Raw genomic sequence first — 22,901 nt, 5'->3', positions numbered from 1 at the left:
CCTATGTTATGCTAATCCCACCAGGAAAGAATAAGACAACTACAATTTTGAGCCAAAGCTGAAACAAGCTTTAATTAAATACTGGCCGAGATAGTGGACTCATGGCAGGTTGACTCATGGGTTCCCAGAAAATGGCCACGAGTCATTTTTTTGCAGAGGCTTAAGAAGAGGCAAACCCATGAGGAGAGACCAAATTTCCAATCAGGGACAAGCATACATCCTGGGGTGTTTCCTGCCTATGTACCTCCCGCCTGCATCCAATCAAGCACATCCAATGCAGTTGAGTCAAATAAACTTGTGGAAAAAAAGCATGGCTTGTCACCTGCCACAAACAACATCCTCCAGCGTTCTAGGGCTTATCTGTCCTTGGGTAAGGGGCTTACAGGTTAGAGGCCTTTTTGTTTCATGGATCTCTTAAGAACAGTAATTAAAACTTAAAACATAACTTTGCTCCTCATATACTAATTCTATATATAATAAATGTATTGTTATACATGATATAATGCCTCAAGTTTTGATATGTTTCATCCCAATGAAGAGTGCTAGTTATTTTTTAAAATATTTCATAAGTTTCATAGTTGGCTTTTTAAAGTTTCATTAAGTCAACTCAGGGAGACACCTGAGATATCTGCTTCAGTACTAACTAAAAGCTGGGTTATTTTAGAATCAGTAAACAGTAAATATTTTTAACCTCTAAAATTAATGAATAATTTAAATATTTAAATATCTAAATTTTACTACACTAAAATAATCAGAGAAAATTCTAAATTATTTAGTCTACAAAAGAAATATATTTAATGTAACTGGGTTTTTCACATGTCTTCAGACATAGTTAGCTGTAAAGATGGTCTTTATTAAGAAAAAATATTTTTCTTACTTTTTAAACAAATACTTACATAGATATTATGAAATCAAAGGTGATTTTATATCAGTTCTTTTTATTTTTATCTCTCCTCAGGCCTGAAACATTTATTCAGAGGAAGTGGCAATGGAAAAGCATTTAAACCTTCTCAAATCTGTTAGTCAACCTTAAGGCACAAAAGGGACGTCCACCTCACTAATAGTATATACTATAAAAGAGGTGTGTAAAAGTCTATCTAAAACAGCATTGAGTGCCTTGTTATCACAAACCTAAGTAGAGGAAAGTAAGGAAATGATTAAATAAACTATGAGTCCATAGCCATTGCATTCAGCAAGCAAAACTAATTGTTGGAGACCTTAAATTCCCCTGATGTCAGTAAAGTCCACCCAACACCATTAACCTGGACTTTGTGATTGGTATCAGCTCAGTGTACATATGGACACCTAATTGGACTGTTTAGGAGTAGACCTGTGCATTAAGACAAAGCCTCAGGTCCAATGATTCAGGGAAGTCTCCTAAGTCTTGCTAATACTTCTGCATTCCTATGCTGGAGTCAAGGAGTGACTGATAGAGAAAAGACAAAAGACAGCATCAGTTAAAAAAATAATCATCTCTGGACAAAAATTAAGATGTTAGTTAAGTTCTGATTTGAAGGATTTGCCTTTCTGGGTCTTTCCAGGGTGGAATCAAATTCAAACCATGGAGGTGACAGATCTGTGCTTTCTTATCACCAGCAGGACAAACACAGCTTTCAAAAATAGAATTTCCAAAGTTACTTAATAACACAAGCTAGGCTTTAATGTGGCAACTGATGCAACAGCATGTGCTTATGAGAATTAAAAGCATAAGTTGTTACATCTTTTTATATAACTGAATATACTTGCATATTTGTGCCTGAACATTCTTATCAAAGTAATTTGGAGAAAGAGACTCAATGCAACATCCTTAGAACACAAAGATTTAAATAAATATTACTTCTAAAAGATTATAGAAAGCTAATGAGTTCAACTTTAAGCTGCATAGCAGTGCTATGTGATGTGGAAATATTTGTAAAGTGTGCTGCAGTGTTAAGATGTAAACTGCTTTTGCATCTGGGTGGTGAGGTTATTGAGTGGTTTTCCTTTTCTTTTTCTTTTTTTCCACTCCTAATTACTCTTCCTAGATTTCTAAAGCCAGCAAATATTGGTTTGAGAGTCAAAGGGAAAAAATCATATGACATGAAAAAAAGCGTCTACACTGCAACACAGTTTTAAAACATGAATGTTTCAAATAACATGTTAAGAAACTATATATGATTTTAAAACTGGAAAATAAAATAGTCTCTCTAATTAAGGATACTTTTTCATGCCTCTTAAAAAACAATATTTCTACAGTAACTGTAGATTATTTGAGTGGAAAATATCATAAAGTAGAAAAAAACTACAATAATTGCTCAGTTAGGAAAATTGGGCAATTTTCATAGAGGAAATTTCACTAACTCATCTAGCTAATGGGCACATGGAGTCACTGGGCAAGTCTCTATGTTTAATATTTGTTTTATATTGATAGAGTCTAGCACTTCTCTTCCCAATTAGACAACTGCCCCAGATATATCTGCCAAGTATGGCTATAGACTGTACAGAGACTCAATATTGGGTGCAAACGGGTTTTACACTTCAAAGGGTTAAAATTTTGTTACAACACCTAAACTGTCAGTTATCTGTCCTTTAACAGAAACTGATCTCAAATGCCGATCTTAATCTGGAAGCCTGTTCCAGAAGCTAATCCATACATCTTAAGGAAGTTTCCAACATAGGAAATTATGTTCCCAAAGACCGTAGTGAATGAAAAAGAAAGGAGGACATGACAACTCCTAGAGCATGGTGATTTTTATTGTGGATGTAAGGGAGAAAGCAGGCAGAGAGAAGAGTACAGGCTGAACATGGCTGGCAGACTAAACCAGACCATAAGGGGGCTGGGGAGCAAGAGAAGAGCCAGGGACCTACCAAGAGAGGTGGTCCAGGGCCAAGAAGCTAAAACAGTAAAAGGGTAAAAGACTGGAATATCCAAAGTGGCCAGACTACATAGGAAAGAGCCACTGGGGGAAGGGCAGCCCAGTCCCTGGGCTGGTGACAATTAAGGTAGGGGGGCAGGGTATGCCAGCCATACCCTGTAACTGGTAGGGACTGAGGGATGTTGGGAGAACCTGGTGGCCAGGTCTGCTTTGATGTGTTAAATAGACACCCAGCAAGCCATCTGTCCTGGGAAACAGATGTAATCTTCTTTATTTCCTCCATTCATACAAGAAGCCTTTATCTCTCCATTTAATAATGTGTTGATTGACAAAGAGAAGTGTAATTTCTACCTTTGTGAAGATTATTCTCCTTGGAAAGCAATCACCAAAACAAGACAAACAAACAAACAACAACAACAACAAAGCAGTGACAAAAACTAGTCCTAAGTGCCTTGGGTTTGATTCATAAGCCAGGCTGCATGACAGAATGGCAGGTGACCTTCTTCAGACAACATGCCGCTGAAGCTGAGATTTAGAAGATGAGGAGCAAGCAAGGCTCTCAAGAAGATACCAGCATCCCTGAAAGAGGAGCCACACCTTAACCAAAACATTTGTCAAATGCCTAACACCCCTTAGGAGGTGAAGAAGACCTTTCTTCCAAAGATAGCCATGTTTAAAATGATGTGAGCCCAGTCTCACTTCCTGTAAACCAGGACTGAGCCTGGTTACTGTAACAATTGTCTTTAATTCTCACCCTTAAACTTTACATGCAGGCTGCCTGATTAAGAGGGTTTCAATGGAATTATATGCTTTTATTCTTGCTTGCAAATAATATTAAGAAAATACACACACACACACACACACACACACACACACACACACACACACGCATGCATGCACGCATATGAGCTGGCTCTCAGGCTCAGCTGCTTTTTTTTTATACAGACAGTTCCCCATACCTAGGGATAGGTAACTCACAGTGAGCTGAGCCCTCCTGCAGTCAGTGAGCAGTCAAGAGAATGCCCCACAGACACACCCACAGGCCCATCTGATAGAAGAAATGCTCCCTGTCAATGCTTCCTCTTCCCAATTCTGTCACATGACACAGAAGATTTGGGCATCACAGTAAATCCTTTATATCTTCAGTGTGAAGAATAAAAGATGAAATTATTTCTAAATATAACAATAGGAACACACAAGAAGCTCAGAGTGAGACTATTTGTCTAACCTTTGCAAGGCCTCGGATTCTACCTCCAGCTCTACAAAATAATAATAGTCCTACTGATAGTAATTAGAGACCTAATATGATCAATGAGAGACGTGTTGCACAAAGGTGTGACTTGTAACATCAACAATTACTTTTTAAAAAACATGATCATAGTTATTGGTTTAAAATAATCTGTTAAATCTATACAATTGTTGTTATGAGCCTCTTGCTAAACACAAAAACTCATTACGGGGAGCTGGAGAGGTGATGACTCAGTGGTTAAGAGTACTAGGGCTTGGTTCCTAGCACCCAAATGGTGGATAACAAGCATCTGTAACTCCAGTTTAGGAGGATCCAGTGCCCATCTCTGGCCTTGGATACCAGGCACAAACATGATCCATAGACATGCATACAGCAGAAGACCCATATATAGACATAAGGTATTTAAGGAGCACACATAAAGTTAAAATTAATCTCTTCTTAAAGCCCTCATTACAGATATATTTAAAAACAGAGATGAAAATACACTACCAGAGAAAAATTCACTTAACCAAGCGGAGGACAGTAAAAGAAGGAAGGAATAAATAATTTACAGAGCAACTAAATGGAGGTAATAAGTCTTTAAAACCCAATAATTACTTGGATATAAGTGGACTGAAATCTTGAATTAAAAGACAGACTGGATGGAACACCCCAAGACCCAGCGCTATGCTTCTTACCAGCAGTCAGGTCACCTGAGAGCTGTTTATGAGCTGAAAGCAACACAGCAGGAAGATAGTCATGCAGTTATGACAAAGAAGATGCAAGAAGTTGCATAGGCACCATGAAGTCACCCATGAAGTCACAACTGTAAAAGAAGACAAAGGTCATCAAATAATGACAAAGAGTCCAATCTGACAAAAGGCTGCAAATAGTGCGGTAATAGCCGTGGACAGCATGGGGACTACAGAGGTCACTAGCAGCCTTCACCTACCCTGGCTCAGAAAGAGGCAGGTGGCAAAATCAGACTTTTCCATCACTGCACATAAATCCTAAAGGCAGAGAGAGAGAGAGTGGACTCCGTGGTGACGCAGAGCTTCTGGACCTTGCTCTGTTACTGCCTGTTCTCGCCGGTTCCTCCTTTCCTGGGCTCTCCAAGAGCTGAGATCATGTGTGTCAGTTCTATGAGTGCAGAGCAGGATGAGCCAAAGTTTTAGAGGCATGAGCTTCTGCATGCTTCTCCCTTCAGGCACTCAAAGGCCGATTTTAGTTTAAAGCCTAGACAGAGGCTTGCTTCTTCTAGATAGAGATGCTATGATGGGGTGTGGAACCCTCCAGATGAAGGAACAATTCTGTGAGCACCTCTGTGAGTGGGTCCAACATCTGAGGGAACTTCATCATACCTGGAAATGCACATGCTCCTGTAACTGTTTTCAAACAGCGATGAAATGTCCCTCAAATACTCTAATGGGAAACTTAGCCCAAGAGATCACAAACAGAAGGACCAACATCATCACAAGTTATGCACTGCAGTGCCTTCCCTCAGACTGGACAGAACAGAGGTGTCTGTTTCATCAGCTTATTAGTGTGAGCTTCATGATCCAAATGTGCAGAGGTACAGACAGGAGTTTTAACTTTGGACTCTGCTTTCATGCAATTTCATTAATTTTCTAAAAGCTGGAGGTTGGTGTTACATGAAATGCTGTCACAGTATGAGGTAAAATTATTCCATTTTCAATTCACTCAGCTTTGTGATAAGGAAGGTTGTGGTTGTGTCTTAATCCTTTGGCCCTGCTAATCTTTCAGAGAGAGCAGGACAAATGATTTGAGCTTTCTTTAGGTAGATAGTGGTGTCAACCAATAAGGCGACCATGATTTTTGTTTTGTAAATGTCTTTATAATTATCTTGATTTACGGTGAATATGTGTGTGTGTGTGTATGTATCTAAGTGCATAATTTTCTTTACATATCAAAAATGGGACAATTCAAAGAAAGTCATTTTGTAATTAGCAGAATAGATATGTATGTGAAACTGGAAATGCACTGATTTTTTTGTTAGACTATAAGAATAGTGCACATAAGGTTTCCATTGACTAACTTACACTCATTCTGTGAGCATTTTTCACACATTCCAATATGGTGTTAAAACTCAGGATCCTTTTCAAAAGCATCCTGACACTCCCACAAGACCACTACAATCACCTAGTAAAGGCCACTCCTTAGTAAATGAAGATATTAAAATCAAGAAAGACTGAGCACAGCCTCCTCAAATCCCTCAGCTTTCCGAGAACTGAATTCACAAGGGTGTGATAAAAAGAATGAAGACTCTATGGAAGTCTTGAACAACTAATGCTATCTGCGTTAAATGAGACAGCCCTTGGCATGGGTTGAACTAGGGACAGACAGAAGACCAATTATCTAATCCCAGTCTTCCTTACGGTGCCCATGAGCAGTTCATGTCATCTAACTAGATCTTCAGCTGCTATTACAGTAGTTGATTTAAAAAGTTATACCTACTTAAGAGTCTTTAAATTTTTTTCTATTCACAACCCCCTTTTTGCCTAGTAAGCTTTTATGAATCCTTGGGTATGTGGGTTTATAAAAATAGGTATATGAACCAAATATGTATTGGCAATAAGTCAAAAACAAATTTATTTCAAAAATATCCTTTGATATACATAGCTTTAACACTGATCAAAAATGAAAGCAACTTGACACTCTGGGCAGATGTGCTTGCTTTGCATAAAAAATTAAGTTTTGGCTGCACATTTGGTACTGAAATGCACAGAACATCATTAAAGTTTTCAAAACTTACTGATATTATGATGTTGTAATCACCAATGTTGAGAATACCTCATCATATACACACGTAGTACAAAAATAGCAGAGGTCAGCCATTTCAAGAATTGTTGGAAATTGTGTCCCAAAAGCAAGTCAAAATCCATCTAATGAGTATTTTATGAAACTCAAGTCAGTAACTCAAACAAAAACTTGGGAAGTCAAACACCGTAACAATATAAAATCCAAAGATATACTAATTTAACACATATGTGCTAGCCAGACGTGGTGGCACACGACTGTATTCCCAACACTCAGGGAGGCAGAAGCAGGCAGATCTCTGTGAAACCCTGCTTGAAAAACAAACAAACAAACAAACCAAAAAGCCTACATCCTAAGAGATGAGGTAAGAAACCTAAAGAAAACATTGTTATTTCCCACAATTAAGCCATTTTGTTTCCATCAAACCAGAAACTGTTCCATGGAAGTAAAAACCACTATAACTTGTAACATATGACAGTTCTGAATTTGAGCCCTGGTGCATTAGGCAGCACTCACTCACTGGCTGGCATTGGGCAGTGTGATGGCGTGCACACGGGGACAACGCGCACGCTGTGTTTACAACCAAGGCTGCAGCGAGGTTTCGGGGTGCAGCACAAGCGCGCGCTCCCAGAAACACCTACAACTCATCATGCATTTGATTTTGGATTCATTTTCAGTTGTTGAATGTTGAGAAACTTTTCGTTGATATGAAAATTTTCAGGACTCCTTGTCTATTGACACAACCCCACATGAAAATCACTACCTGCCGTTTAACAAGCTGAGGCTCCTGGCTAAATAACACAATGTAAAAGGCCAAAACACATCCCAACTGCATTGGCAAAGTCCTTCACCAATTCATATCTAAAATCCAAGAAGCGTTCAGATGTTGGAGCAATACATCAAGACACATGTCCAGACCACAGACAGCAAACCCCAGGACTCAAGAGGGAAACGCAAGATTCGCTGCCCATCATAATGCAAATTGCTTTACAAGATACAAGCAGCTCTCAGAAACCAGTTAGCATTTTACATGTTCTCTTAGGCAGAAACAAACATACACAATCAGAAGATGTTTTCTGGTTTCTGAATTTATTCTTGAATTTAGTATCCTTGTGGATGGACAAAAATTTTATAAGGTACAAGTGTTTTGCTTTGTTTTGTTTTTTAAAGAAAGATTGCTTTTGAATGCTTCAAATATTGAGATATTGATTACCTGAGAAACTTGCAACACATGCTACTCAAAGGTAAAGAAGTATCAAGAGGTTTTGTTAAAAGTGTCAATTTGATTTTTTAAAAACTGTCTTCTTCCTTATGATGCTACCAATAACTTAAAATGAAGATGGGACTATTTACCAAGCAGTAGACCTCCAATAGTCCTCAGGCAGATAATATTTCACATAAATATAGCATATACCTTGCATGGATTATAAGAAAATAACTAATAAGGGTAGCACCAACATTGAGAGTTATATAAAAAAAAAGTTTCTGAACGCTGTTTCCTCCTATAAAATGAATTTATATGGGTTAATAATGTATGAGCCATGGAAAATAATGCTGTGATTAAAAGCACAGCCCTAGGATACACTTGTGTCTCTGCCACTAATACTATGCACATGAGTACAGGTGCATTCTGTGCCTTGGATTCCCCATCTTCCCAAGTGGGGCGGCTTATGTGAGCTAATCCGTTTGAAGCACTCACATAGTGCCTGACTCAATTACAGTGAACCAATGCTGTGTTGCCATTGCTTTCTGTACAAGGTAATTTGGGCTAGTTAAACAGAAAAAAAAAAACTTGTTTAAAAAGTAACTGTATCTTAAAATTTAAGAATTGAAATTTTTTGAGAAATTCATAAATGTTACTATATTGACATAATTTCTACCCTTTTCTTTCCTTGCTCCAATTTCTCTCATATCCTTATCCCCAACTCTCTCTCTCTCTCCTAATCTCTTTTTCATTTTTATTATTATTGATGATATATAGAGAAAAGGATGATAGATAGATAGATAGATAGATAGATAGATAGATAGATAGATGATAGAGAGAGATACGATACATAGATACATAGGTACATAGATAGATACATAGATAGTTAAGATATTGAATTCATTTAGTGTTGCTCAAATGTGAGTATATTTACATTTCACAAGGATCCACCCCCTAGCTGCTGCTGAATGTTTGGATTTTGATAACCAGGTTAAAGAAAAACTCTTCTGGATAAAAACCCAAAAGCACACCACAGACCTATGGTGATAAGCAAATGTACCCGCCATCACCAAGTGTTCAATACAGAAGTTTGAAATGTTATTAAAAGTCATACTATTAAAATTTTGTACCAGACCTCAATCATTACTATTAAAATCACAGCTGTCCTACTTGCAAGGGAAGCTAGAAAAGCAAGTAGCTTACTTTTTTTTTTTTTAAACCCCCAGAAGTGTGTTGTTTTTTTTTTTCCAAATGTACCAATGATGAGTGGTGGACAAAATAAACAGTTTACTTTCAGCATTAATTCTAAGCCCAGGATGATCTATTACACAAAGTGATCTGGTTTTATCCAAGGTCAGGGGGATAGATGGTAAGCATAATTTCATCATGAAGATCTTGAAATATCTGTGGAGGAGGAAATTCCAAACACTCCTGACATAGACTGAGTTCCTAGGCAGCCTGAACATGCAACACACAAAACAAAAACAGCGTTCTAGCTAGAATTAAATCTTTAGTTTTTAATTAGAGAGTTAAAACCTTTCTGCCTATTTATGTGTGTGTGTGTGTGTGTGTGTGTGTGTGTGTAGAGACAGAAAAGATTTTTGCAAACCTGATTATAAAGAAAGGCTGAAACTCCCAGAGTTTAGTAAAACATCCTCTCACTTTTTAGTCTGCTTTTCTAAGCTATGAATATGTTTGGGTTGCTGAGGAAAGGGGCCCTGAGGATACCAGCTAGAAGGGAACAGCTCAGTTCTAGTCTGGCTTTACCTATTTTAAACTCCTCAACTATAAAAATAGGGCCTGAAATATCAGCCCACTGTCCGTTTGGAGTAATGGACAGCTATTCTGACCCTGTGACTAATGCCCAGTGCCTGTTTCAAATTGCTGTGGACCTGTCCTGTTTGTGCATTCCAGGCCTGGTGGGTGGTTCCCAGGGCGGAAACTTCAGGGCATCTCTAAACTGGTTGGACTCTGCAATCCCCAAGACTATTATTGGGCATTTTTTTTCATGTGTTTATAGAAACCACAAAAACACAATTAATAAACTTCGGAACCACATAAGCAAATGGAACTCTCATGGCCATAGAATATACATCGCTTGTTTTTAGCAACTACAGCTACCAAGACAATAGAAATGAGACTTCAAAAGGTCAATCTGCTCGCTGCCTGTTTATTTTTCAAATCAAAGGAAACTCTCACACACAAAAAAAAATCGAAGATTCCAGAAGAGCCCCCTTTGTTATTATGGAACATGGATTTGATTTTCTCAACCAGAGGGGTTAAAATATTGGCCGAATTTATGTTGTGTGTTCCAATAAGTAGTCGGGTGTTGTAAATGTCTGAAATGCAGAGGAAAAAATGTAAAAGGGAAAGCCATCACCCAAATGGCAGGGTTTGGTCCAGGGAATGATGAGTAGCATCAGTAATATGCCCTTCTGTATACAATCAGGGTGAGATATGTTCTCCCTGAAACCTGTGTTATTGAATAACTAAGAGCTGGAAAGAGCTTTAAGTGAAGTGGGGCACGCTCTGCTTAATGGCAGGACATTTTTATATGTTGGGTTTGATGCCTGTGTTGGTTCTAAGTCCCTAGGCTTTCCAACATCCATGCCATAACACACAGGTCTTAAGCTGACGAGCTCAGGCTGACTTCCTGTGTTCAGACCCTGAAGTCTCTACATAATAATCTCACTGACCTTGTGTCTTCTGTAAAATGGAACATCGATGACTCCTGGGCCACGACACAGCTCTGAGGCCAGAACACTATGTGGCATGCAGGAGTTGATCTCCAACATGTTAGTTAGAAAAGCAGAAATTAAAACTTTGGCCATGTTCACCAATGTCAAATTGATACATTTAGAAAACTCTTGGCTGAGGTATAAAGATACAGCACTCAGGGCGGCCATATGCTTTTCTGTTGCTTTACGAGAAAGATGAACTATGTCATTTGTCTAGTTTGTTAGTGATACCCAAGTTTTGCTGCTAGGGAAAGAATGTAGGGTGAGTAATTAGAGGAGCACTCTGTAGGCAAAGCTGTAAAGGTTTAATACAATGAGATCTGCCCAACTGCCTGAAGCAAAAAAGTAACCAAGGCAATGCACCCTTTTGTCCTATTATTTAAAGCAGCATCACATAAATTGCTAAGAATAAAAAGGTGAGCCTGATCACAGGCATCTTTTAATACTGTGATTAGAGTGTTAGAGCAAACTCGGACAGAAAAAAGACTGAAGTTGGTATAGACAGAGACTAAAAGTGACATTCCAAACTGCTTTATTTTTTTTATTTTAAATAATATACTGCAAACACCTCAAAAAGCAATGTCCTTACCCTAAAACATACCTTTTTAAAGTATAAATAGGAAACACTGGGAAAGGGAGACTAAAGTTTCTGCCAGCAATTACTTTTGAGGATGGGTAGAAAAACTGGGGTGTTTTTCTTTCTACTCTGTATATTACGTTTGTTACATGCATCCTGGCACAAAATTGCCCAATGTATTAATGGTGACTTTTGGGATGAATGGCAACATTTGGCCCCTTTAAGAGTCACAGTAAAATGTGATGGTCTAGAGTTCTAGCTGTGCTGGAGTGCACTGTGCCTGTGTATCCTCCCCCCGCAAATGAACTGCAGCAGGCAAGTCGCGCGGATTGTGTTCAAACATTGGTCTTATCCCCTGGAGGAACCCCTGGCACTGGAGGAAAATGCCAGTGTCACTCCTCTCCAAAAAGAACATCCATTACTTCAAGAGAGACATAGGGAAGTAAGTTCTATTTGGACCGAGGACACCGTTGCTCCTCATGTAAGGAGGCACCACTAGCAGACATAGCCTACCATCCTGTCAACTTGGAAAACAGACTTAAGTCCTTCAGCAGCTATCTCCCAAATTAGCCAGTTCACATTTCCAAGTGTTAATCTTGATGTTTTTCTATTTAGAGGGTCTCTACATTGCTTGGCTTGGCTTAGGCAAGGAGGAAAGAAAGGAATTAATAACAGCTGAGCACCGATTATGGGCCAAGAGCCAAGACTTGTCTATTAAATGAAGGTTGCTCTCTGGCCACAGGCTGCTGTTGCCCGCAGTTTGCACATGAGAAAACTAAGGTGCTGAGAGGTTGTCATTTACCTAAAGTCCTGCTCTAGTGAGGAATAAACGGAGCCAAAACACTCTACTTCTAAGAGTGTTGCCACTGCACACAACCTTGATGTTAAATCAGGGCCCAGACCTCAGTTATTGTCAGATCCTATTTGTACAACAGTAGGACAAACTAATTGCATAGTTGCTAAGAGACTGGGATGCAGTTAGGTGTTCTACCACAGGAAAATGAAATGACAAAAAATAATAAATTATTAAAACAAAAGAAGAGACGCAGCACTACAGGTTTGGGCTCCCTCCCTAGCCTTGTGGTGGGTTCTGAGTCATTCCTCCGTCTCATGGTGCATGCTCTCACTCTGAGACGTGGTAATTGATGAGAAGTCATGGGAGGGCATCCTTGAGTAACTTCTTCAGCCCTTCACAAGGGTCAGCCATGTTTATCTTGAGCAAGCCTTTGAAGCAGAAGTGCTGCGACGGGTCTTTACCTTTTGTCTTCTGGGTGGTCAACTATTATTACTTATTATGTCAAATAGTTCCTAAAATAGTCCTTAGCTAAACTTATTTTTCAAAAATAAGAAAATAAAGATTTTGTGGTTTTCTTCTCTCCCTTATACACCATCCTCCCTGGACACACAGGAAAATGGACAAAGAAAATATGGTGGTCCTCCACCAGGCTGGGATGCTACACCTCCAGAAAGGGGCTGCGAGATTTTTATTGGAAAACTTCCCCGGGACCTTTTTGAGGATGAACTCATACCATTGTGTGAAAAAGTAAGTCCAAATTTAATTTCTTTCAGGAGGAAATTATCATGCTCTTCAGTTTGTTTTATTATTATTATTATTTTTCACCTTTTATTAAACCTCTGTGTACAGTGTGTGTGTACAATGTGGGCACATTTATGTTCATGCATGTGAGTGTGGACAAAGGCAACACAGCACCTGTGTGGAGGTAAGAGGACAGCATCAGTGTCTGTCTTCACCTTCTATTTAGTTTGAGTCAGGGTCTCTTATTGTTCACTATGTATATACAAGGGCAGTGGGCTCATGAGCTTCCATATCTCTCCTGTCTCAGACTCTCACTGTAGGAGCCCTGGGGTTACAGATGTGTGCTCCTGCATCTGGCTTGCACGGCAAGCACTTTACTCATTGCGCCTTCTCCCCAGTGGCCAGTTGATGATTCTCTTCCAAGTCCCACACATCAAATGGGGACAGTCTTAAGATCTTCTCATCCATTGGTGACTGTCCCCTTATTACTACTGCCTTTGCCCAGCCCTTTGTCCTGTTGAACTGACAGCTTGAATGACCATTGCTGACAACTGTCAAATTCATATCTCTTCCTTCAATCTCTCCACTGGCAACTGAATCACTGCAAATCCAATGTGTCTAACAATGCAGAACAGTGTAGCAATCTGCCAATGGGAGGATATTGCTCCAATTTGACATCTTAATATTAATTTATATAGCAGTTCATGTAAGACACAGTTACTTACCACATAAGGACATGGTTAATCAATGTCCTTATACGATTACTAAGAAACCCAGTAGATGTAGATATTAACTCAAAGTTATAGAAAGGACACAATCTGAAAGTTAATTTGTAATACTTTTCCAGGTATATTTTTCCAGCTAGCACATTTAGTATAAGATTTTGGCTCTCCCCCTAAAAGACAAAATCAAGTGTTACCATGTGCAACCTCTAAATCAGAGCCACTGATTTTATGCATAGAAACCCAGCTGACACACCAAAAACCCTGAGAATGGGAGACACATGGAACAGGTGAAAAACCATGCTCGCTTTTTCCCTGAGAAGAAATAGATGCTCCTCAGTGAGTTCTTTGGAGTTTGGTAGAGTATGGCCGAGCAGAGAGCAGCCAAGCACTAAAGTACCGTGCAGGCTCAATGGGCCTTTCTTACCACCTATTGTACATATTTGGACCACCCTGCTTACAAAAGCTGGGGGCAATAAACTGCTTGGTCTGTATTAGTCAAGATAGTTGGAGTACAGAAGGTGACTAGGGTCAAGCAGGATGGATGAAGACCAAGTGCTCTTTTGCTATGAGGTTCTGGTCCTCTGTGAGTTGTAGTGAGGCCAGCATTCATTTTCAATAGAGAGACTGATAAAATGAGAATGCTCCTCATACCACCTACGAAACACGCTCTATTCATTCTGACATAACAGCAGTGGGAAAAAGACAGCCAGGAAGTTAGTTTAGCAAGGTCCTAAATGAGCATCCTTGTTTCCTGTTTTAAATGTCAGTGACAGAGTATAACCAAGTAAAGGTCAAAGCACGGAGACGTTAGAAGACAGCTCAGAAGGCATGGGCAAATCTATCAGGAAATGCTACTTCTGATGACAAATGCATTTTTGGGGCCCCAAGACATTACATAAATCTCCAGATAGTTGTATGACAAAAGGTCATTTGCTTGGCCAAAAGCACATTTTGTTAGCTGAGGTTGAGATGCCATTTGTCTTTATTTTCTGTATTTAACTTGGCTTTTCCCAGGAGTTAGATAATTAATCTGAAGCCAGCATAAAAGTATGCAAACCATTCCTCATGGATACAAATGCCAAACATGGCAGGAGGCAGTTCAGCAAGCATTGTGGGGTGTGTGTGTGTGTGTGTGTGTGTGTGTGTGTGTGTGTGTGTGTGTGCGTGCGCGCTCGCGCATATATACATTCTGGGAGTATAAATATGTGAATAGTAATGGTCTGTTTGTATTCATTACAGATTGGTAAAATTTATGAAATGAGGATGATGATGGATTTTAATGGCAACAACAGAGGCTATGCATTTGTAACATTCTCAAACAAGCAGGAAGCCAAGAATGCAATCAAGCAGCTTAATAATTATGAAATCCGGTAAGTTCCTCACCCACTATTTCAAACAGAGTCCAAAATGCACCTGCACCTCTTTTCTATCACAACAAAGTATGTGCATAAGCTAGCCAAACTAGGAATAAAATGTTAGATCTTTGGTAAAAATGATCAGGTTATACATTTTTTAAACCTCATTACTATATGAGGCACTAAAGTTTACAGAGATAAAATTTATTTTATTTTATTTTTATGTTGTAGAAGAGTTTATTAAATGAGCATGGGGAGAGAAGAAAAGGGGAAAGGGTACCCCAGAGAGAAACAGAGACAGGAAGAAGAAGAAGAAGAAGAAGAAGAAGAAGAAGAAGAAGAAGAAGAAGAAGAAGAAGAAGAAGAAGAAGAAGAGAATAGAAAGTGATAAAATTTATCAATTAACTAATGTCATTGATATTACTGAATATTCAAGATATATGAAATATATCAAGTTGTCCTCTGTTCCCACAGAGCACATATATAACAGGTTAAATAAATAACTTGAAAACATAAAGCCAAGGACAGGTCAGGTTGCATGGAGAGAGTGCTACTTTACTGTGGTGGTTTTAAGAAAATACTCTATGAGAAAAAAAATTTAATCTGACATTTTGGATGAAAAATTCAGCCAAGAATGCTGCAGACCCAAACAATGTTATTCAAAGGAAAAAAAAAGGCAACAAGGAGCAAGTACCAAGTTCCTATTGTTTGGTGTGTTTGAAAGACAGGGGGGAAATCCAGAAGGAAAAAAGAAAAATGGTGAATAGCATCCTGCCGAAGTTCCAGAACTTACTATATAAAGACCTAGAATTGGAAGAGATTCTTTTGTTTTTTACTTTATTAATTTATTCTTGTTACATCTCAATGGTTATCCCATTCCTTGTATCCTCCCATTCTTCCCTCCCTCCCATTTTCCCCTTATTCCCCTCCCCTATGACTGTTCCTGAGGGGGATTACCTCCCCCTGTATATGTTCATAGGGTATCAAGTCTCTTCTTGGTAACCTGCTGTCCTTTCTCTGAGTGCCACCAGGTCTCCCCCTCCAGGGGACATGGTCAAAGGTGAGGCACCAGAGTATGTGAGAAAGTAATATCCCACTCTCCACTCTACTGTGGAGAGTGTTCTGTCGATTGTCTAGATCTGGGTAGGGGTTTAAGGTTTACCGCCTGTATTGTCCTTGGCTGGTGCCTTAGTTTGAGCGGGACCCCTGTGCCCAAATCTGCCTATCTGCCTTCTAGGACCCTCTGGATCCTTCTACTTTGCCATTCTCCCATGCTTCTCTCATCTAGAGTCCCACTAGAATGTCCTCCCCTCTGTCTCAGTTTCCTGGTAAGTGAAGGCTTTCGTGGGACATGCCCCTTGGGCTAAAGAAGCAGAAAGACTCAAATGGTATATACTCACTTATATCTGGAAGAGATTCTTAATTGGCCTGATGTGTTTTAAAGCATTGTTATGGCTGCTGCACATGGTGAACTATGTAGAGCAGGGGCTGAAAGAGAGAAGACGTGTTGGAGGCTGAGGCACAGTCTAGATCTATACAAGGAATGACAGTGATTCAAGAAAAAGTAACAAAAGAGTTAAGAACTAGACATACGTGGAAGGTGGAGCAGGGGAAACGCAATGACTAGATATCATGTTTAACATGTGATTGCATCCAGAATTAGGGGAAATAACACGGGATTCGGGTCCAGGTATCTGTGAGAGGGGACGTGCTGTTGGGCTAGAGAGACTAGGGGAGAGAAGGAAGCATATGAAGTGTTCTAGTTGAGGTATTCATTTGGCCTTAGAGGTGAAAATCAGACCCCTCAGGCAAGATATAGGGCAACTGTATGAGAGTGGAGGAAGGAGAAGGGTCGTAGTTATAACATTTCTATAGCGTTTAAAACCATGAGACTCCAGGGGGGCTCCGGGACATAACTGAGGATGTATGCTCATCAATCTGTTTTTATAAGATTGCCTTTCTGAAACCATCACTTGAGAAAAAACCTGCCATAAATCCTTTCACCAGTCACAGCAGTGGAACAACATCTTTGGGTCAACCAAGCTTCACTTGAGGGTCAGCAAGCAGTTGCTTCCTTGTACCTCAATTGCATTTAAGGTTTACTTTACTTTGTTTTTAAATATGTGTGTGTTTGTGCATGCCTATGTATAGGGGTGTGTGTGTGTGTGTGTGTGTGTGTGTGTGTGTGTGTGTGTGTGTCTGAATAGTCCAGAGGATGGCATCTGTTCTCCTGTGGCTGGACTTACAGATAGTTGTGAGCTGACCTACAAGGATCCTGGGAATCAAATTGGGTCATTTGAAAGAACAATACTTGCTTCTTGCTTCAAATACTGACCCATCTCTCCATTTCCCAGGCTTAACCGAAGAGATAATTCAAAGAGTCTTGAAAACTTAATGCAGTGTTTAGAACATAGTGGCCAACAGATGACAAAAGTTACCACATTTATCCCTTTTCTGTAATGAGGATGGACCTTAAAATTGACAGAATCTTCACTTGATGAACACTGACAGAGTGGCCTCCTCTCTAGTATTGTCCCTACTTCTATTTTTTTTTCTTTTTAAAATTTTTACTAATTATTCACTTTACATCCTGGTCATAGCCCCCTCCCTCCTCTCCTCCTAGTCCCTCTGTCACTCCCTGCTTCCCCTAGCTCCCTTCCTCTACTACTCAGAGGAGGGGAATCCCCACTACCCACCCACCCCAGCATGTCACCTTGCATCAGGACTGAGAACATCCTCTTTTTCCATGGCTTGTCAGAGGTAGCATCGCTAGGGGAAAGTGACCTAAAAGCAGTCATCAGAGTTCAGGCCCTATACCCCTTAGTAAGGGACTGATATGAGGACCAAGCCGCCCTTCAGTTACATCTGTGTAGGGGGCCTAGGTCCAGCCCATGCATTGTCCTTTGTTGGAGCTTCAGCCTCCACAGGCTCCCCTGCGCCCTGGTTAGTTGGCTCTGTTGGTCTTCTTGTGGAGTTCCTGTCCGCTCTGAGTTTTACTATTCTGCCGACTCTTCCACATGACTCTGCACTCCACCCCATGTTAGGAGTGGGTCTCTGCCTCTGTTTCCATTAGCTGCTGGGTAGAGCCACTCAGAGGACAGCCATGCTAGGCATAGCACAGCAGAGTATTGTTAATTGTGTCAAGGGTTGGCTGTCTCCCATGGGGCAGATCTCAGGTTGGGGCAGGCACTAATTGGACATTTCCTCAATCTCTGCTTTATTTTTAGTCCTGAAATATCTTGTAGGAAGGGTAAGTTTTGGGTGGAAGTTTTTGTGGGTGGGTTGGTGTTCCCCTCCCTCCACTAGGAGTCGTGTCTAGTTCCATACTACAATTCACAGATCCAAAGAAGGTAACAGGGAGGACCCAAGGGAGGACATCTAAATTTTACTCATAATTAAAAATAACCTTGTGAGTGACAATTGAGGTGTTAAATTGAGGAGTAGATTCACTAATCTACTTTTTGTTCTACCTTCCCTATATATTTCTATATTCCCCCTTCTTTCTTTTCAACCTTTATCTCCAAACCTAAGAATGTAAGATAAGGGAAAAGAGAGACATCACTGAGTCTAATATTGTTTTCTTTCTAACTAGGACCAGTAATAACTTGTAACCAACTCCCATTGATAATAACCCTCTATATCCCAAGAAAGCAAACAAAAACTTACCCAACCACCCTTAAAGGAATTGGGGTATCATTCTCTTAAGGCTTCTTCTGGCTGACTGAAGATGAATAATACCTAGTAGGGGCCCAAATAAAATTGGGGAAATGGTTAGGTAATCAAATTTATTCTTTCTCAAGTCCCTGATGAAGTTGAAGACCAGGTAGCTTAGTTTTACAATGAAGCTCAGTTGTTTAGGGGTTAAGATGCTTTTAGGTCTAGATAGATGTATTAAATTGGTAATGACAAACTGTCATGGAGTAATCTACACTCAGAATTTTAGACGCACCAAGATAGGAAAGATGTTTTCTGCAAGGCTGTCAAATACAAATAGCCAAAACACTAAGAATGTAACATTTATATAGTTCCTGGTTGTATCATGGTTCTTGTTGCTATAGGTAGTTTATTGTGTATATATGTAATAATATAAATGTATGTGTAAAAAAGATGTTTAATTAATAAAAGAAAAGAAAAAAATTTCACTCAGAAGTGGAAATAGAACAGACAGTGGAACTAGTTAAAGAGAGTGAACAGGGTAAGAGAGGGAGCACAGAGAGAAATGAAGGTCAGTATCGGGCCTGGGGAGAGCAGGGGCGGGAGGACGGAAGGCTTGCACAGAGAAGGGAAACCTTGGGCAGGGCCTTCTCTGTGGCAAGCTGGAGACCCACAACAGGGTGGTCTCCAGGGAGGATAGGAAGGTGACTCCTAGTAGCAGGTGTCATGGGCACTGAAGAGGTCCCTACTTCTTATAAAGAATACATATGTCACAAAACATCCTCATAATCCTGTGAAGCAATTAACAACTAGCTCATTTTTCTTAAACTCGTTAGCTACATGAAGAATGACTGGGTGCGGCAACTTTGCGGCCTAAGATGGTCAGTCTCAAGGTTGGGTTCTAGAACAGTCTTGGAGGAAGCACAAACAGGCCTTCTCCTACACACATGCTTCTGTAGACCTAAAAGTATCTGTGTGGTATGTGTAAGACTGGATTCGCAATCAGAAAATCTGGGGGCATTTTCCTTTGGTAAAACTTTTGACTTCTTAGAACATAACTTTTATCCTTGCACTTGATCACATCATGCAGAGATGCTGGAAATATCATACAAAAACAATATACACTGGCAAACTTGGAAAGGGCATTGCAAAAACTATAATTTACCTTGCTCTGTTAACATTACAGCTATTAAAAAATCACTTTATAATAATGAAATCACAAACAAAAACATATACGGGGCTGAAGAGATAGTTCAGAGGTTAAGAACACCTGAAGCTCTTGCAGAGGACCTAGGTTCAGTTCCCAGCATCCACACTAAGAATAACAGCTGTCTGTCACTCCGGTTTCAAGAACTCTGACCTCATCTTATTGCGTCTCAGGCACCAGGTACAGATATGGTACACATACACATGTGCAGGTATTCACACATAAATATAAAATTAAATAAATAATTTTTTTTAAAAAAAATAAGTTTTAACAGATGCTGAGACTCATAGCCAAACATTGGACAAAGCATAAGGAGTCTAATGGAAAAGTCGGGGGAAGAATAAAAGGACCTAGAGGTGACAGGAGCTCCACAAGGAGACCAACAGAGACAGCTAACCAGGGCCCAGAGGAGCCTGCGGAGTCTGAAACACCAACAAAAGACAATGCATGGGCTGGACCTAGGCCTTTACAAAGATGTAGCCTATGAGCAGCCCTGGCTTCATGTGGGTCCACCAGTAAGGGGAGCAGGGGCTGTCTCTGATATAGACTCTGTTGCCTGCTTTTCAATCACTTCCCCCTGGTGGGACTGCCTTGCCAGGCCACAGGGGAGGAGAATTAACTCAGTCCTGGTGTAACTTGATGAGATGGGGTAGGTAGGGAGCGGCGGGGGGGGGGGGGGGGGGGGGGAGGGGTGTATGAGGGGGGAGGGGGTTTCCTTTTCCTAAGGAGGGAGGGAGGAGGCAGATAGGACTGGGAGGAGAGGAGGGAGGGGGCTATGACCTGGATGTAAAGTGGATACATTAATTTAAAAATACAATAAATTAAAAATATGTTTTAAAAATTATACCATTTTAAAAAGCATTCTGCTAGATTAAGGCAGCAGAATTTATGTACTGTGGCTATAGATCCTAGTTATGTGGTTTCAGGAATGGGAAGATTCCCCATCCCCCAGTCTATGAAACATAGACACAGTATCAGTAAGGGCTATCCCAAAGTACCTTTTAACTTGAAATGTACGTAGAACTGGCTTTGTAGGAGGCTGACAGCTAGCTGTATCTATTCAACCCATCATTAAATACTGGTCCTGCCAATGCTATTGAAAATATAGAAGGTATGAAAAATATCATTATGCCACCAGGATGACTTCATTAACAGTCTCCTCAGTAAATCTCACTGTCTTTTCTATAAAACAGATGAAATTACTCCTATCTCACAGAGTGTCATCAAAGTAACAAAGATAAGGTACTTAAATCTCTGTGCTTCGAAGGAGCAGGTGCTCTCTCTGAAAGTTGACTGGCACTTGTGGGAATGATGGGGGACAGGGAGGAAAGGAGAAAGTGTGATACAGAATTTGAAAAAAAAAAAGTGGCCACGATCACAGGCCAATCTCCTATTGGAAGCCGGAAGCAAGGTAAAGGCACAGAGAACCTTTACAAATTATGGGGTAAGATAAGTTCAACGTGAACCAGTCAGGAAGAGACCGCAGAGCTACCTTCACAACCTCGACTCTGCCTTTGTCAGTCTGCCAGAGAGAAAGCCTTTCTTCCAGAAAGGAACAATAACCTTTACTTTGCTGTCAGCCACCATTTCTCAGGGGATGGATGAGGCTATTACCCAGAAAAGACCCACAGTTATCACATCATCTTCCTCCCCATCAAATATTCACGGAGCATCCTCTAAATGCTTGGCTTCTGGAGACATTAAAGTCATGTCCTTAGCTTGTGAGAAATGGTATTTTGTCTCCAGGCAATTCTGGGAAAGGATGTTGACCAGCCATATGCATTTAGAAACTCTAGACTCTCTCCTGATAGCAACTGATACCAGAGCAGCCCACTAACCATCAAAAATAAAACGGTCTCTAAAGAAGTGAGAGAAGTATTTGTGCTTTCCTAAGTAAAATGTAAAATGCACGTAGCTGGGGGCTGGAGGTGGGACTCCTTTGGCAGAGTGCACAAAGCCTGGGTTTTGATCCAGGAATCATATAAGCCAGGATGGCGGTATACAATTGCACTTTCAGCCCTTGAGAAAGGGAGGAGGAAGGTTAGGAGTTCAAGGCCATAGCTGGACAAATGGTGAGTTTGGAAGCAGCCTGAGATGCATGAGCTCCTGACGAAATAAAATAGGATGGAGTAATCAAACAAACAAACAACAGGAAGCCTTCTTGGGAAACATTGCAAGAGTAAGATGAGCTTGACAATGCCTAATATTTAACATATAGGAAATATTTTTTTAAATGGTACAACAATTTAAACTATTCATCCATAAGCCTAGTGCCTAAAATACTATGTTGATATTTGATAGTCTTTCCAGATTTTCTACACATTTTTAAAAACACAATGAACTAACATACTGATTCTTATATTCTTAAAAAATGAATAAACCTGAGCAGTGTAATGCGAAGTGCTCCTAATGCTAACTGTTCTTCTTTGCTACTATTGGTAGTGGCTGTAGAGCCTCCTTCAGTGGGAAAGTCCATCTTCCGTTTACTAGTTTCTCGGGAAGAACACTGCCCACTCTTAAGCGACATTTAGAAAGGAGAACACATTTTGGATGACCTGACAATTGTTTATTGGCACTAACTGGTCAAGAACCAGGGGTGTTGGCCTGGAGAGATGGCTCAGAAGTTAAGGGCACACGCCACTCTTACAGATGACTTGGTTCCCAAACACATACATACATGTGGGCAAAATATGCATAACTGTAAAAATGGAAAAGCACCTTAAAAGAGCCAAGGATAATATACTATGGTTCATAATGAGGCCATGACCAGGCACAGGCAAATGTCATCTCAGTGGAGATGGGAGACACTGCTCATTTCCAGCTTGATGAGGTTTTAACTGATAGTGCCCATCTTCATACCTACGGTTAGGGCCTCACCTCTGTTTGTTAGGCTCTATCCAAGAGGGGCACTGTTTAGTCAACAGTTATGTACATACCCATGAGGGCATCCTTCATCTTACTAATAGGCAACTCCGCAACATAGAGTAAATGGAGGTCCCAGGGCCAGTTGCACCCCTCAGAATCAATAAGACTGTAACCAAAT

At 40.2% G+C, this 22,901-nt stretch overlaps 1 protein-coding gene and 1 long non-coding RNA gene across 4 annotated transcripts in view; one reads left to right on the top strand and one right to left on the bottom strand.

The window, feature by feature from the left end:
- LOC311590425 overlaps window positions 1-22,901 on the bottom strand; it is a 136,885-nt gene that overhangs the window by 71,167 nt on the left and 42,817 nt on the right. The window lies entirely within an intron of this gene.
- A1CF (APOBEC1 complementation factor) overlaps window positions 1-22,901 on the top strand; it is an 80,514-nt gene that overhangs the window by 26,985 nt on the left and 30,628 nt on the right. For all 3 annotated transcript variants that reach the window (XR_014777383.1, XM_084772601.1, XM_084772600.1), the window contains exons 3-4: window positions 12,789-12,923; window positions 14,882-15,012. Coding sequence is in view for 2 of the 3 variants with exons in the window: in XM_084772601.1 (XP_084628727.1) it covers window positions 12,789-12,923; window positions 14,882-15,012 (266 nt within the window). In the remaining variant the exon portion in view is untranslated. The remainder of the gene's footprint in view (window positions 1-12,788; window positions 12,924-14,881; window positions 15,013-22,901) is intronic.

The sequence above is a fragment of the Acomys minous genome, assembly GCF_964271855.1.
Source record: "Acomys minous genome assembly, chromosome: 2".
Taxonomy (NCBI): domain Eukaryota; kingdom Metazoa; phylum Chordata; class Mammalia; order Rodentia; family Muridae; genus Acomys; species Acomys minous.
This window is presented reverse-complemented; position numbering and strand designations above follow the sequence as displayed.